A 14,184-nucleotide genomic window follows, 5' to 3' on the forward strand; every position below is an offset into this window, starting at 1 on the left:
ATTCTGGTGACCTAAATGACCTTTCCTCCCTATTCTATTGCTCACTTTGAACTTAACCAGGTCATCTTGAGCATGACTATGTGCCTAAATAAGTTGGTAGTATGTAATTGACTGATTAGATATTTGGTGTACCTAATAAAGTGATCTGTAAATATATTTATTAACAAGAATACGCTTGTTTGGGTAGATTTTCAACATCTTTCAATCCTGTTCATTCTTCCCTGTTCACAAAATATATATAAAAAAGCTTTGTAAGCTTTCCCTGTACCCTTTTGACATTTTCCTCTTTCAGTTTTTAAAGAGGTTTGTTTACTACAAACACTCCCTAGCACACCTGTATTGAAAAAGATGCTCTACTTCAACCTCCAACCACTGAAAGAAGAGTGGAAAAAAAGAGAATCCGATAATAAATATTTTTTTACATTCACTTTAAAATGCTTTCTGAACATGGGAAGAAAGTTTTGTAGTTAAACTTGTGACTAAACTTTTGACTCCTCCGAATAATGAATGAAAGCACATTATCAGTTATCGCCTAACCTCTTCTATGCTTTCTAAATGTCAGCAGCACACAGCTTTGGATACATCATGCTATGTCATCGTAGCCAATCATCTTATTCTTTTGTCATGTATTCTTGTTATAGCTTGCAAGCGTTCACACGACTGTTACACAATGCCACTTTTCTCAGAAAAATCAAAAAGACTGAAGTATGCTTCTTCATGGAAACTTCCCGTGCACCCCATGCATCCCACTTACCAGCAGCTTCTCTGATGTATTTTTCTTTTTTGTAGCATCACCAGACCTAATTTTAAGCTCTGACTTCCTCCTGCCAACCTTAAGATTTGCAGCACCTCTACCTGAACAGTCAGTGGCTGATTTGTCAGCTGTGGCAATTGGTTGGTGATACTTCTCTATTGTGTTTCCTGGTAGTTAGGCAGAGAACAGGGATGAGTTCTGCATATTTAGTCATTTTCTTCTCAATCTCTCCTCCTTGAGTCAGCTGCAGCACTTTTATTGTTGGAGCCAACAGTCTGGTCACAGAATCAAGTTGCAAATCTCCCTTGTATAACAGAGCCTCCTCTCCAAGTCCGCCTACAGTTTGCCCCTCGTATCGGAGGTTTTGATGCTGGCATCTTGCTGGTGGTACCAGCCACCTCCTTCTCCCTCAGGAACTGGATCTGATTCTGGCACCCTGCTGGGTTCTCGTGGCTGCCTCTTTATCTCTACGACTTCTGAGCGTTTTTTTTTTTTTTTTGAACTGCTTTATTGTTTCTCCACTTGAACCAAACAAGTTTTGTAGTATAGTTTTTCAGCATGGGTGGAGGTTTTTGGTATCTATGGCACACTGCCATACCCGTGGCAGCTTGCAGACATTTGATGTCTGATGAATCAGCACGCTTCCTTCTGCACTGTCTCAACCATCCATTTTCTTTTTCTTGTGCATTTCTCTCTCAGATTGTGTAATTTTTTTAAAACCTCTATATTTTTCAGTTTTGTTTTGTTTGTTTTTTTCATTTTTTGGGTGGGTTTTTTTGTCCATAAACAAGTGGTGTATGTCCTAAAAGATACAGTAAATACGCTTGTAATTATTCTTCAAAATGAGAGACTTTTTTCATTGCAGAGATTCTTGGTCCACACTGCTCTGAATCTGTAGAAAATGAGCAGTATGTGAGTTTTAAATTGTCAGCTCAGGCTTTCGTGCTTGGCTTTTTTTCATCTGCACTCCTCAAGACGTAAAAGTTTGACATCTTTGAAAGGTGTGAGCTTCATATTTAATGTGAGAGTCATTGCATATTCTGTGTTAAGACAGCACTCACACACACGTGTTTAATAATAACAGAAATAACTGTTATTGTCTTCCATTGTTTCTGGTTACTTTGTTTTCTCACACTCTTCTACTTCTCTTCTATGACCAGTTTCATCACATTTACAAGAACCATATTAAAATGACAAAAAAAAAAAAAAAAAAAAACAGAACAAAATTTGAAGCAACATTTTTCTCTTTGGTGCTTGTTTGCAAAATCTAGAAGTCTGTAGGACATAATTTGACAGTAAACTCATTCTGCACAATATATAGAAGCCTCAGTGCCCACTGCCTGCAGCCCCCTTTGCAATAAAATATCAAGTCCTAATACTCACCCAAGGCTTCTGGCTTAAGAGGTTCTGTGTGCACTGATGTAAATAAAACCCTTGTTTTCCCCCATAACCTAATCCTTGGACTTTATTATACACTTTAGAGGATGTTTTTGTACCTCCAGCCTTATAATCAGCGCTGCTCCAACCCACTTTCATCTTTTCATCCTCCTCTTTTATGGTTTATCCACTTTCCCTCATTCTTTCCTCTGACCTGGCTGTACTGGCATAATATAGTGTGGCTTGATCACAAATAATACTCAAAACTCATTAATGAAAGATTACGGTTTCTCTGAATAGCCACAGTGAGCTTTCATTTGGTGCCCATATAGGCTGTGGTACAAAGAGCCAAACACAAAAGGAACAAACATTGACCCCTGCAGGAGCATGAACGACCTTAGCTAGCCTTTTGTGCTGTGATTTGAAGACGTACCCTTGACAAAAAGTAAAGACCCCACTACTAATAAGCAAAAAAGAGGAAATGTTTAAATGAGAAAAATCATGGAAAAAATAAAGAAAAGCTAAACCTGGCTTGTTGTGTTCTCGCATTAAACTAATGCACATGTGTGCCTTCTTGCTGTTTTGGTTCACCAAACACTTGCATTTGTAGCCGGTACAATCAGCAAGAGGAAAGGAAAATAGCGACTAAGCTAACCATCCTTGCTATGAGAAAACATAGCATGAGGTCAAAGAAGAATGTATGGTATAAGGTAAGAAGAGCTAATTGGCTTGCTGAGAAATGAAACCAGCACCATCTATTCAGTTGGCTTTATATAGACTTGCCCTTCGTTAGGTGAGTACAAAGAGGACAGAGCAATGATCATGATGTTTATTGAGGGGAGGTGGAGTAGCGACTCACGGCGTGAATGTTTGTGCATGTATTTTTGCTTGTGTCGGGAGAGGACAGAGGGTGGTCTCCTTGTTTATATGTATATGCCTTTGTCTCAGTGTGAGCATCAGAGGATGAGTGCGAAGTTGCCAACAGAGACGGGGATGAGATGGATGAGGTGGGCGATGTGTGTGTGCATGCAGCTCTGCTTGTGTCAAGAGCCCAGTGGCATGCCTCACATTGTATGTACTGAGGGGAAAAAGTCACCAGTGAGTATTTGCCTGCTGCTTGCATTAAATCACACAGATGTGCATCTTTGCACCAAAAAAATCAGCAGGCAAGAGTAGAAATATGAAGAAAAACAAGCAGTCTACATTGTGCATCTTTTTATATGAAAGATGTGAATCTAAAAGTTCAAAAAGGAGAAATGAATAATAAAAAAAAACAAAATAAAAAGATTATCATAGAGAAACCCGTGTTAACATGACATTTATTTAGGCATCTTCTTTTTTTTTTTTTTTTATCCTTCCAACAAATAACTAGTGCGTGGCAATAACAGAGGCTGACTAAAAAGCCAATTGTAGTGCATTAAAAGCCTTCTAACAAGGCCATGAAGTGGAATTGTTTCCTGCCACACTCCAAAGTGAACAAGTGTTGAATTGGGCGAGAAGCTGGATAATGGCCTCTCCTTCAAACTACCTCAGCTATCAAATGCTCTCCGTATTGACCTGCACTAATCATCTTCACAAAGTGGCAATTTAGACAATTATCCACCCAAATTCCTCTTTTGAAATAAGTATTTTATCAAATGAATCCAGCACACTGTGCCCACTCATCTTAAGAAGATTTTAAAAGGCTTAAAGGTCAAATTTGTAACTTTTTTTTGATCGTTTTCATTACAGGTTTTAAAAGTTAAAACAATGCTACTTGGGTGTTTTTCAACTGATGCCAGTTGAAGATTGAGACCAGGTTTATCTCTTGTCTTTCCAAAGCATGATCAAATTAGAAATTAGAGTAAAAGTAAATTTTTGGTGTTTGGAACCCATTGGTCAAAGAAAAAATAACAAATTAGGGTCTGCCTACACGTCTCATATTTACCTGTTATCATTTTCACTTTATTTCAGAGGCCGTATGATGTCTTGTTGTCAGTAAACTCCTTTAACAGTGGACCAGTGGACCTTTGCAATAGTTGTTTTTAAATTGCATCAATTGTGGTACCAATTTATGTGCCCAAAAGTCATAAAAAAGACAACTTTCCCACTTTTTTCATACTTATTTTAACATTTTAACACCTGAAAATTCTGTTTAAGCTTAGGAGAAAATATCTTTTCTACACTGAGTAATATGTAGTGGAATTGATTTGTGCAGATTACTCACAGTTAATAGTCTGTTCAGATAAAAATAAATTCATTCCACAAGATTTGGCAGGCTGAAATGTTACGATGGTGGCCAAGACCAGTGTGAAATGTGTTATTTTGTGGATGGCTCGTCGTCATCGCAGTTCATTCACACACTGAACTATAAATTTGGCTCGTTAACAACAACGCATGCATGTTAGGTTTAAGTTCAAGTTGTAGTTTGGCAACGTTTTGGTGTGTGTGTGCGCGCGAGCTTGCTTCCACGTTCACTTACTTCATAGCGGCTGTAGCATGCAGAGGAAGTGAGCGATAGGAGTATGGTCCTCTCTTTTCTCCCTTTGTCTAGCCTTCCCCTGCTGCAACCCATCCATACATTATTAAGTAGTAAAGAACATTGTTCCACAGCGTTAATTTTTCAGCAGGCCAGGGGTGGACTGCAGATACATCCCATCCTTAAGCCATGGGTTACTCAGGTTGCTGATGCATACTGTCTCGTATAGAGTTCTGTGCATATCAACAGTGTGTGTTCATTATTTCCCCTGACTGCACTTTTTCATCATACAGCTCAAGTGGTGAGCGTTTTTTTGTCTTCCCTCTTAATGTTTTAGAATGACCTAATTCTTTACCTGATATAAAGAAGTCTTCACTGACGTATAAATCAACATGAAGTCTTCCTGTACAGTACTTCAGTTTGGAGCATGCAAGGTCATTTAAGATGTTTCATGCAGCCATATGATACTGATGCATGAGATGCTTTTCAGCTTTATTGTGTCCCATAATACAGCAATTGATTTGGCTCCATAAACATCATAGCTTAATATGCTCAGTGTACTGCGCCCCGCACACCACCACTAAGGAGATTTTTCTTTCTAGATCTATTGGGAAATTAAACCAGCTTGTTCCTAAGTAAGCACATACAGGCACACCAATACACATACATACATTTTTTTGTTTTGTTTTTTTGTAGAAAAAGGAAATTACACAATGGTGACATGCAATAGAGTGGCACTTATTGGCACACAACCAATCACATGTTCCTTTCATTTCTTGTACATAACCTGTTTTTTTTTTAAAATTTATGTAGCTCTGTTTCTTAGCGTTACCTGCTTAGTCTAGATTTGCAAGTCATTATTGACACTTGCGAAGGATTGCTGCAGGTTAAGTGATAAAAGTAAGCATACAAGCTGACAGCTTAGCCTGTCGTTGCTAAAGGTTAACTCATAGATTTATGAATGCCACCTCTCTTTGCTGAGGCCGTTTAAAGAAGTAGACATTTTTGATATTTTAGTTGCTGTGATTTATTGCTATCCCTTCCCCATATTGGGTGGCATGAGAACTGAGAAAAGAACAGTGAGTGATGCTAGTTTTCACAATTTTTAAATATTCATGTGTTTAAAAAAAAAAAAAGAGCTCTTTGGCTTTTCACAGCAATGTATTGTGTTATTGTTTTCAATATCCCGCACCAGTGTTTTCCTGCCTTTGCAGATTGTCAGCCATTTGAAACCAAGTGAGAGGTACTTGCAGCACATCATAACGTTGCAGCTTTTTTTTCTCCATTCACTGAGAAAGCGAAGATATCTCACAGAAAACACGTGGAAGGAAAAAATTGATATAAATTAGAATTAATGTGCTGTCTTGTAGCGTCTTACATAGCGCCTTCTTACCACTATGTATGTAAATGGAAATGACATAAACATAATAACATCAAATCTGAAGAGTGCTGGATGTAAATAGCATGCGGACATCTACAAAGAAGAATATTTAAACCTACAATAAAAAAGGGGTAAAAAAAGAATCGCTTCTGATTGGAACCGGGCGTCTTCTCTTGTCCACTGAGAGTCTGTCTCCTGGACAGTGCAGGGGTCTTTTGCAGTGGTGGAGGGCTTCCAGTTGAACTAAAACTGTGAGCGGAGAGCAGACCAGCAAGAGTAGAGATTATTGGCTGGCAGGGTGGTCTCCTGGGAAATGCAGTTCTACAGGCAAAGAGGAGGAGGCGTCACTGAACCATGAATGAAACAAAAAGGGAGCCAACAATAAAATAGTGAAGCTTTGTGCTAAAGTAAGATGTGTCTCCTTTATGTAGTATGGACATGCTATGTATGTGCATATGAACAGAACAGTGAGCTGCTCACTGGCTTTGTATTGTGAATTTGTGTACAGTATGTGTAACTGTGTGGACACAGGCTAGTGGAAACCAGCAGCTGGACTGGATTTGAGTGTCTCTCAGGGATGAGCAAAATATCAGTCAGCACAACCACACACGCCTGCCAAATCTTCCTTTCGTTCTCTCTCTGTGTCTCTCACGCACACACATACACGCACATACACACACAGACACACACACATTCAAAATATGCAGTTTCGTACAGACATACATTCACTGGCACAATCTGGATCATTTCCCTTCCAGAGTGCACACGGACACACACACACACACACACACACACACACACACTGAGCAAGAGGGCCAGAGCAGTGTGCTAAATAAAATTAGACAGTAGAACAGATTTTCACACCCAGCGGGACCATTAGCAGCTCAGTTAGACCACCAGCAAACTTCCATCCTCATCAGCATCACAAACACATTTTGACACCTGCCATGAAAGAATGGCATGCACACACGGTGGGACACACACACACACACACACAAAAACACACGCACCTACACATGCACACATCATTTAGAAACAAACAAATCACATGTGGACAGATACATACGAACGCTAGACACCTCCAAACTCACATTCGTTCCACATTATAAATCAACGTGTAGCAGTAGGTTTATGAAAATGGACTGTAAAAGCTATAATCAAGCACCTGTGCGTGAGTGCATGAGTTTGTCTCTATGTGTGGGGCCCCCAGGCTGCAGCTGAAATATGTATGCTGTGTCCGGCAGCGTTGAGCCCCTGAGGATTGAGCTAGGAGGGAGGTTGCTACTCATGGCTGCCACTGCAGCACCACAGCCTTCTGGGAGCTGGAAAGTACTTCGTTATCTGTGGAAATTCACTGCTCCGTTTTGCACTGGCCACAAAAAATCTGAAAAAATAAATGTCATCTGTAAAGCCGCTGAGCTGTATTGACACGGACTTGCATCTATTCAAATGATGTGCTTTCACGAGGATATTTTTCCTTGAAAATGGACACAGGTACCTGCTTTACCTTTATTTCTGTGTGTATTTCACAGCCATTTGAAATAATAATAATGATCCAGAAAGAACTCTGCCTATGGATGTCATGGACACATTATGCTGAAGGCGAGTGCGTCAGTGATCTGAAAAAAAGAAATCACATTGCCAGAAAGCAACAGTGAGCAGATAAAGTTTAAAAGTTGCAGACTTGTGCAGAAAGAATATGTTTGTGTCACAATTACAACCTTCAGAATATTTTCATACATGTTATGTATAAGTAAAGTATAAGTATTTTATATGTGTGGCATTAGCACCTACAGACTGCTCTTTAAAAAATTAGATGTTACATGTGCAGCATCAAATTCACAAAATCATATTTTCTGATGTAATCAGATGGTCGATGGTCTTATTAATTCATTTACTTCTTATTTATGTCCGTTTAAATCATGTCCTGTATTTCACATTGCTCCACAAAGCACCTTTATTTTATGTGTCTTATAAATAAACCGACTTAAAATGGTGTTTTGACCTTTTTAAGCTAGCCAAAGGTATTTGGAGTGAAATAGGAGAAATATTCCTGACTATAGGTCTTGTTTTTAAAATTTAATAATATGAGTTCTCCTAAATTATGAATTCTCACCCCAGGGCAGGCATTTGTACCTGGCACCGTTTTCATTAATGAGAGAGCCGATTTAATTGACTGTGCTGCAGACTCTGTTTTGAGTCTGCATTTGACACACTACCCTTCACCTTTGCATGCACACACAATTATATATACACACACACACACACACACACACACACACACAGTGCTTTGAGCTGGCATGGCCCCAGGGAGCATCTCCTGGCATGGACTTTGCTGTATGCAAACGAGGGGGTCTCTAACACCCAGTAATCCTTTGTATTTTACAGGAAGCATGCAGCCGAATAGTGGAAACTTAAGTTGGGTCTAGTCTGTCTGCGAGTTCATTTGTAGCACTGTTCACACTAATTGGAAGTGTATAAGAGCTTACTGGTGGCATGAGACAGACCATCCAATGTGTTTTCTAAGCCTTTTTATCTGCGCTAATAGCTGTGTACAGTATGAACTGTAATAGCAAGATCTCAAGTGGGTGGTGTGTCATTAAAATCTCGATACTTCAGGTCTCATCTTTGTCTCACAAAGTGATAGCAACATGCTGCACATTTATACTTCCTGTAGTTGTGTGAAAATCATTTCCTCTGAGAAAAAGCATTGATTATTTGTTTAAAAAGCATCATTAAATCCTGTCACATGTATGTGTTTACAATATTAAAGTGTCAGGAAATTGTTGCTATAGTTACTCCATGTTGCTAAAGTGCTGTCAACATAAAGAATGTATAACCAGCCATGTGCACAGGAAGCACAGATTCCCATATGGGTTAATTGTGCATCAATCTGTTGGTAATGCTACGGGTCACCGGTAGGGGAGGACTGCATTCCTGCTTTCCACTCAAAAAGATATGAGCCGTGTATTGCTTATTACATTATTCCCCTCGTGATCCCACTTTTGTTGTAATTATTATGCAGAAAGCACAATTAAAACACGTTTCATATTCATATGAGAAAGATATGCATTTTAAGACAGGACTGTTTTTATTATAGATGGCAACATTTGTGTGTTTTATTGAGAAATACAATTGACCTTTATTTGCGTTCTACATTTAAGCCTGGAGACCCACCAAAACACCAGTTCAGATAAAACTCAGAGTTCTTATTAACATAAAACATTTTATTTGTTGATTTTTTTTTTACATGGGGTCATGTTGTATGCAATGTTTTGATCACTAATTGTTAACAAAAAAATATTAATTACTTCTGGGCCTAAGTTATTATACTCCTAGAGTGCTTATACTGGCACTGCATGTGCTGATTTTACTGTTAGATAACACTGATGAGCTCTTATGGACGTCCTAATGAGAGGAGCTACTGGAGATATCATCAGTGATCAGTGTTTTCTTTGGCCTCACACTGCCCTGTGCTTGAATGGATATGTGTTTCTGCGTGATACAGTGGTTGCCTTTCATTTGCATGTGCCCCCCACCCCCTTTCTTCCCTCTTTTTGACGGCATTGCTTCCTCTTGTCTCTTTCCCTGCTTCCTCTCACCTCATGCTCTTTTTATCTGTCCCTCGAAGATAAAACCAAAGCATGCATCGCGAGGGAACGATTAGTCTCGGCCATCTCAAATAACTATTGTATGTCTCAATCACCCTCATTCTCAAACTATCTCCTCCAGTGCCAGGCATAGCATTAACCCTCACTGGAGAGGCCCTGGCACTCCAACTCTAAAGGCAGCTTAGAGTCTATTTTACATTTTATCTCTTTTTTTTTTTTTTGCATCTGTTAAGCCCTCTGTCTGCCATCCTCATCGCTTATAGATCATTCACTCATTTTTTGTCTTATATCACTTAACCTAAGTGTTCATTTTTCTTTTCGTTCATTGTGTATTCTGTCTTTACACTGACAAAGACTTCCCACTGTGACTTTCTGTTAGCTGTGTCTATGGTTTGACTGAACTTTATGTGCCCCTGCTGTATGGTGGCTTTCTTCGTGTTTGACTAGATTAAGGGATCAGATTTTAACAGAACGGAAAAGGCTCACTTCTGAAAATGCTCAGTGGTGATGTGAGCCGAATTTAGCAGATAAATGCTGTGTGTTAGCTTGCTGAGTCTCCTATGTCTTCTTATATGTGTTATAAATATTTATGCATGTCAGCCTAGCACAATACTCAGGTTATCAAGTGAGAAGTCAAACCAAAAGCTGTTGATAAATATGCATCAAGAATTTATGAATATTCATTATTGAATCACTGAAGTGTGTTTTTGCACTTTTGAACTTCCAACAACTACCATTCATTCCCTTATCATTTTTCTTGATGTTCTTCGTTATGTAACTTTGTATCTGCCTCAGTCTATCACCTTGGTTCTTGACGACAGAGGTATTTCAGAAAGTTCTTCAACATAATTTAACATAGTAATTAAATCTGCTTTATATTTCTCTGGAATGACATGATTAGTCATCTGGCTCTTTCGTAACTTGTCTGGAGAATACACGTGGCTGCGCATTCACGAGCTCCTCAGCTAAAATGCAGTAAAATAAATAAGGTGCTTATTTGACTCTCTGATATTTTTAGGATATGCAAACCTGTTGGGAGACTGTGTGCTTAATAAAAAGTGGAACGTAATCATTAATTAAGTTGTAAATTAATTAAATGTTGTGTCGGGTAGTTTAAAGACAACAGTATCAGATGTTTCAAACTTGTGAAATTTCTCATTTTGAATTCTGATGTGATCTACGTGTTTAAAAAAAATTAAGAACCTTGAAAAACAAAGAAAAACCTTGAAGGTCTGGAAATCTATTTATGATGAGTAAAATAAGCAGGGTTTTTTTTGTGAAGGACAATAAATTGCTAATCCAGATTCTACATGTATCACAGCAGCTTTGGTCTGTAGTCTGGATTTCAGGCTATACTGCACTGCCTGAAGTCTTGATCTTGTGGACAGAAGTTTGTTTTTAGCAGCGCTGCTCATCTGTGTTGCATTTTACTGTAAGGGCTTCTGTAAGGGTCCCACTCAACTTCTATCTGTGAATATAGGAACAAAAAAAAAACTAGATGCAAATGCAAACTATATTATGTCCGTCCATGATCAGCTACTGTAACATACATACATTTAGTGTAAAGAAGAATCTTTAGTATTTAATCCAAGTCTGTAATTTTAAGTGAAATGCCTGTAAATCATCTTTAGGCTTCCACTGTTTGACTTTCATCCCCTATTTTTCTCACCATTCCTTCACTCTTATCAGTCTACCTCCAGTGGATTTGTTGAGCCAGAATAGAGGAACAAAATATCAGCACTATAGATCATTTTGACAGTTTAATTTCAATGCCTGATTATCAGTCAATTTGATAATTATATTATCCAACCATCCAATTAATGTGTTCTATATTTACAATGATCATCAAGTAAGCGGTCCATTTTTGCATCATTTATTAAGGGTGAGATATTAGAGCCACGAGAGACCTTGACAGTTTTGCTGTGCAGCTTCTTGATTGAGATATAAAAATCACTGTGTGTCTATTGCGACGTTCACTATAGGCACCACCCTACAGAGAGCTTCTCGCCGGTCTTCCTCAATCCATTCCGTCACACTCAACAGAGCGTGTTCAGGAAACACAGAAGGAGCGAAAAACAGAGCGATACAGAGTGGAGGCGAACAAATGATGAAAGGATTTCATGCCTCCTCCTTGGCTTTACTCCTCTCCTGTCTGCTCTGTCTAGCTCGGAGGAAGGTACTGCACTGTGCCAATGAGCTACTGACACACAAGTGCATAGAGCAGGAGATGCAGGATCAATCCTTCATGACTTGATGCTTTTGCTTCCTCTTCGCGGTTAGTCAGACTTCTCTGAGACATTAAGAGCAAGTCAAAATCACCCACAGCAGACAACAGTGCATCGTATCAGATTAGGTAGCTCCGAATGGGACACATTCACAGAGGGTTTTCCATCTGGAGTGTGTTTAGATGCCAGTGATAAATAAATGCAACACAGTTTACTTTGTCTTAAATGAAATCCCAGCATCTGACCATAGACAATCCGTAACAGTCAGAGAGATGTAAGCATCAGTTACATTTGGCTCCCTGTTTAAGTGTATTTGAAAAGTTTCCGAGGACTCTGTGCTTGCTTCTTGTCTGTGCTTACATTATCAAAGTTAATGTGATTCCTTCTATCTTATCTGAAGAACTCCGTTTTCCTGACATTCTTTTGTCCCTGTATTTGTGTGTGTGACATTTAAGAGTTTGCATTGTTCACTGTTTGTTTCCCATTAACTGGTTTTAGGAGGAAAATGTCTCATTAGGAAATTGAAAGACTTTAATTCCAAACATTTGTCTTTACAGATGACGTGCCTCCCTACTTCAAGACAGAGCCAGTGCGTAGCCAGCTCCATCTGGAACGTAACAGGCTGGTGCTGACCTGCATGGCGGAGGGAAGCTGGCCACTAGAGTTTAAATGGATCCACAATAGCACAGAATTAACACGCTTTTCACTGGAGTACAGGTGAGCACAGGCTGATGAACTGTAACTAACTAGTCATGTGTATATTTGGTGAAATTAGGATTAGTATTTACCTTTTTGCCATTAGCTACAGGCCTACTGTAAGAGATAAAACTATGAAAGTCCCATTCAGTCAGGAGCAGAGATTAGTCATTGACCCCTGGTAGCCACTGGTCGCTAATTCACGCTAGCGTGAAATTGATTGGAAAGAGGTGCACGGTGTTGCACTGAAAACCTCCTTTGAGGTTTTGAGTTTGAGTACACACCAAGAGGAAGTGAAACTGTGAAAAATTGTGACACAACCTGGAAATGGAGTCTGTTTGCACTAAAAGTAAAATGTGCTGGTTGCAGCAGTCAGGCACAACTTTTCAAAAGGTTGTAACTTTTACTGTGAAAGCAAACAATGTCCACTTCCAGTTTGCAGTGAACTTTTCACAGTTTCACTATAGCTCAGAGTATAAATGGCAAGTGTTTGCAGACAAGTTGGCATCTTCCATGAAAACTACAGGTGAGTACAGGAAGGTTTTTGGTGCAACACCCTCTTTACAAACTCGTTTCACCTCTGACAGCCAGCTCCAACTGGCTGGTAAATACAAAGGTTGTCGATCGTCCTCTAGGTCAGTGTGACTGAGACCTTACTCTTTTAACGTACATGACACATGTGATATTTTGATTTGAATCTATCTATCAATCTATCGTTTTCTGGTAATCCGAAGTCAGTTCACAGTGTCAGCACGTTAAGCAGGTTATTCCAGATGTCCTTCTCCCCAGACAAACTTTGTAGCTCCTCCTTGGGGGATCCCAGAGTGTTCCCAGGCTAGATGAGATCTCTCCATTGTGGTCTGGGTCTACCCTGTGTTCTCCTGCCAGCCGGGCGTACCCACAGGACACACAGGAGTAGCAGCTCTACTCCAAGATCTGGATTTCAACCACTAGTTTTTCAGTTGTTACCCATTTTTCATGAGCATAGGTGAGAACCGGGATGCAGATGGACTGGTAAATCAAAAGCTGCACCTTTCAGCTCTGCTCTCTCCTCACCACGACAGTCCGGTACAATGCCTGCATTATCGCTGACGCCACACTAATCTCCCAGTCAAGCTCACGTTCCGTCTTCCCACCACTCGTGAATAAAATCCCACAATACTTGAACTCTCTTGCTTGAGGGATGGTTTGAATTTGACCTAAAAAAAATCCTTCAAAGGGACCTGGTCTTGTAGCCACAGGTAGCCTTACTTGATTATTCTGATGCTACAGAGAAGAAGCATGGGCTATGTAAGAACATCTTCTGCACCCTATTCCAGTTAGATAGGTGTTTAATGCTTGTTTGATGAAAATATTTTTTAAAATCAAACTTATTTTAAATTTAAATTGAATCAGTGTAATATTATGGCTCTAAAAGCACATCTTTATTTCATTTCCAACACTGCTGTGGTAATTCTCAAATTCAGTAGGGCAGTGTGGTACTCTGCATATGCATTTTTAATTAATCCTGGTCATAATCCATCAAACATTAGTGCATTATAAATAAAGAAATGGCTTATTCTTGCTTCTTTTCTTTTATTGCCTCTAACCCCCCCCCCCCTCTCCCTCGTGCCTCCGTGACCTCCATCACTCTCTGTCTCTCCCTCTGGAGAGGCTGCAAACAAGCGAAAGACGTGAATGAG

The 14,184-nt window shown here is 39.5% G+C and overlaps 1 protein-coding gene across 6 annotated transcripts in view; it reads left to right on the forward strand.

The window, feature by feature from the left end:
• sdk2b (sidekick cell adhesion molecule 2b) overlaps positions 1-14,184 on the forward strand; it is a 282,756-nt gene that overhangs the window by 193,438 nt on the left and 75,134 nt on the right. For all 6 annotated transcript variants that reach the window (XM_076887659.1, XM_076887661.1, XM_004556690.6 and 3 more), the window contains one exon: positions 12,364-12,523. In XM_076887659.1, the coding sequence (XP_076743774.1) occupies positions 12,364-12,523 (160 nt within the window). The remainder of the gene's footprint in view (positions 1-12,363; positions 12,524-14,184) is intronic.

The sequence above is a fragment of the Maylandia zebra genome, linkage group LG8 (genome assembly GCF_041146795.1).
Source record: "Maylandia zebra isolate NMK-2024a linkage group LG8, Mzebra_GT3a, whole genome shotgun sequence".
NCBI lineage: Eukaryota > Metazoa > Chordata > Actinopteri > Cichliformes > Cichlidae > Maylandia > Maylandia zebra.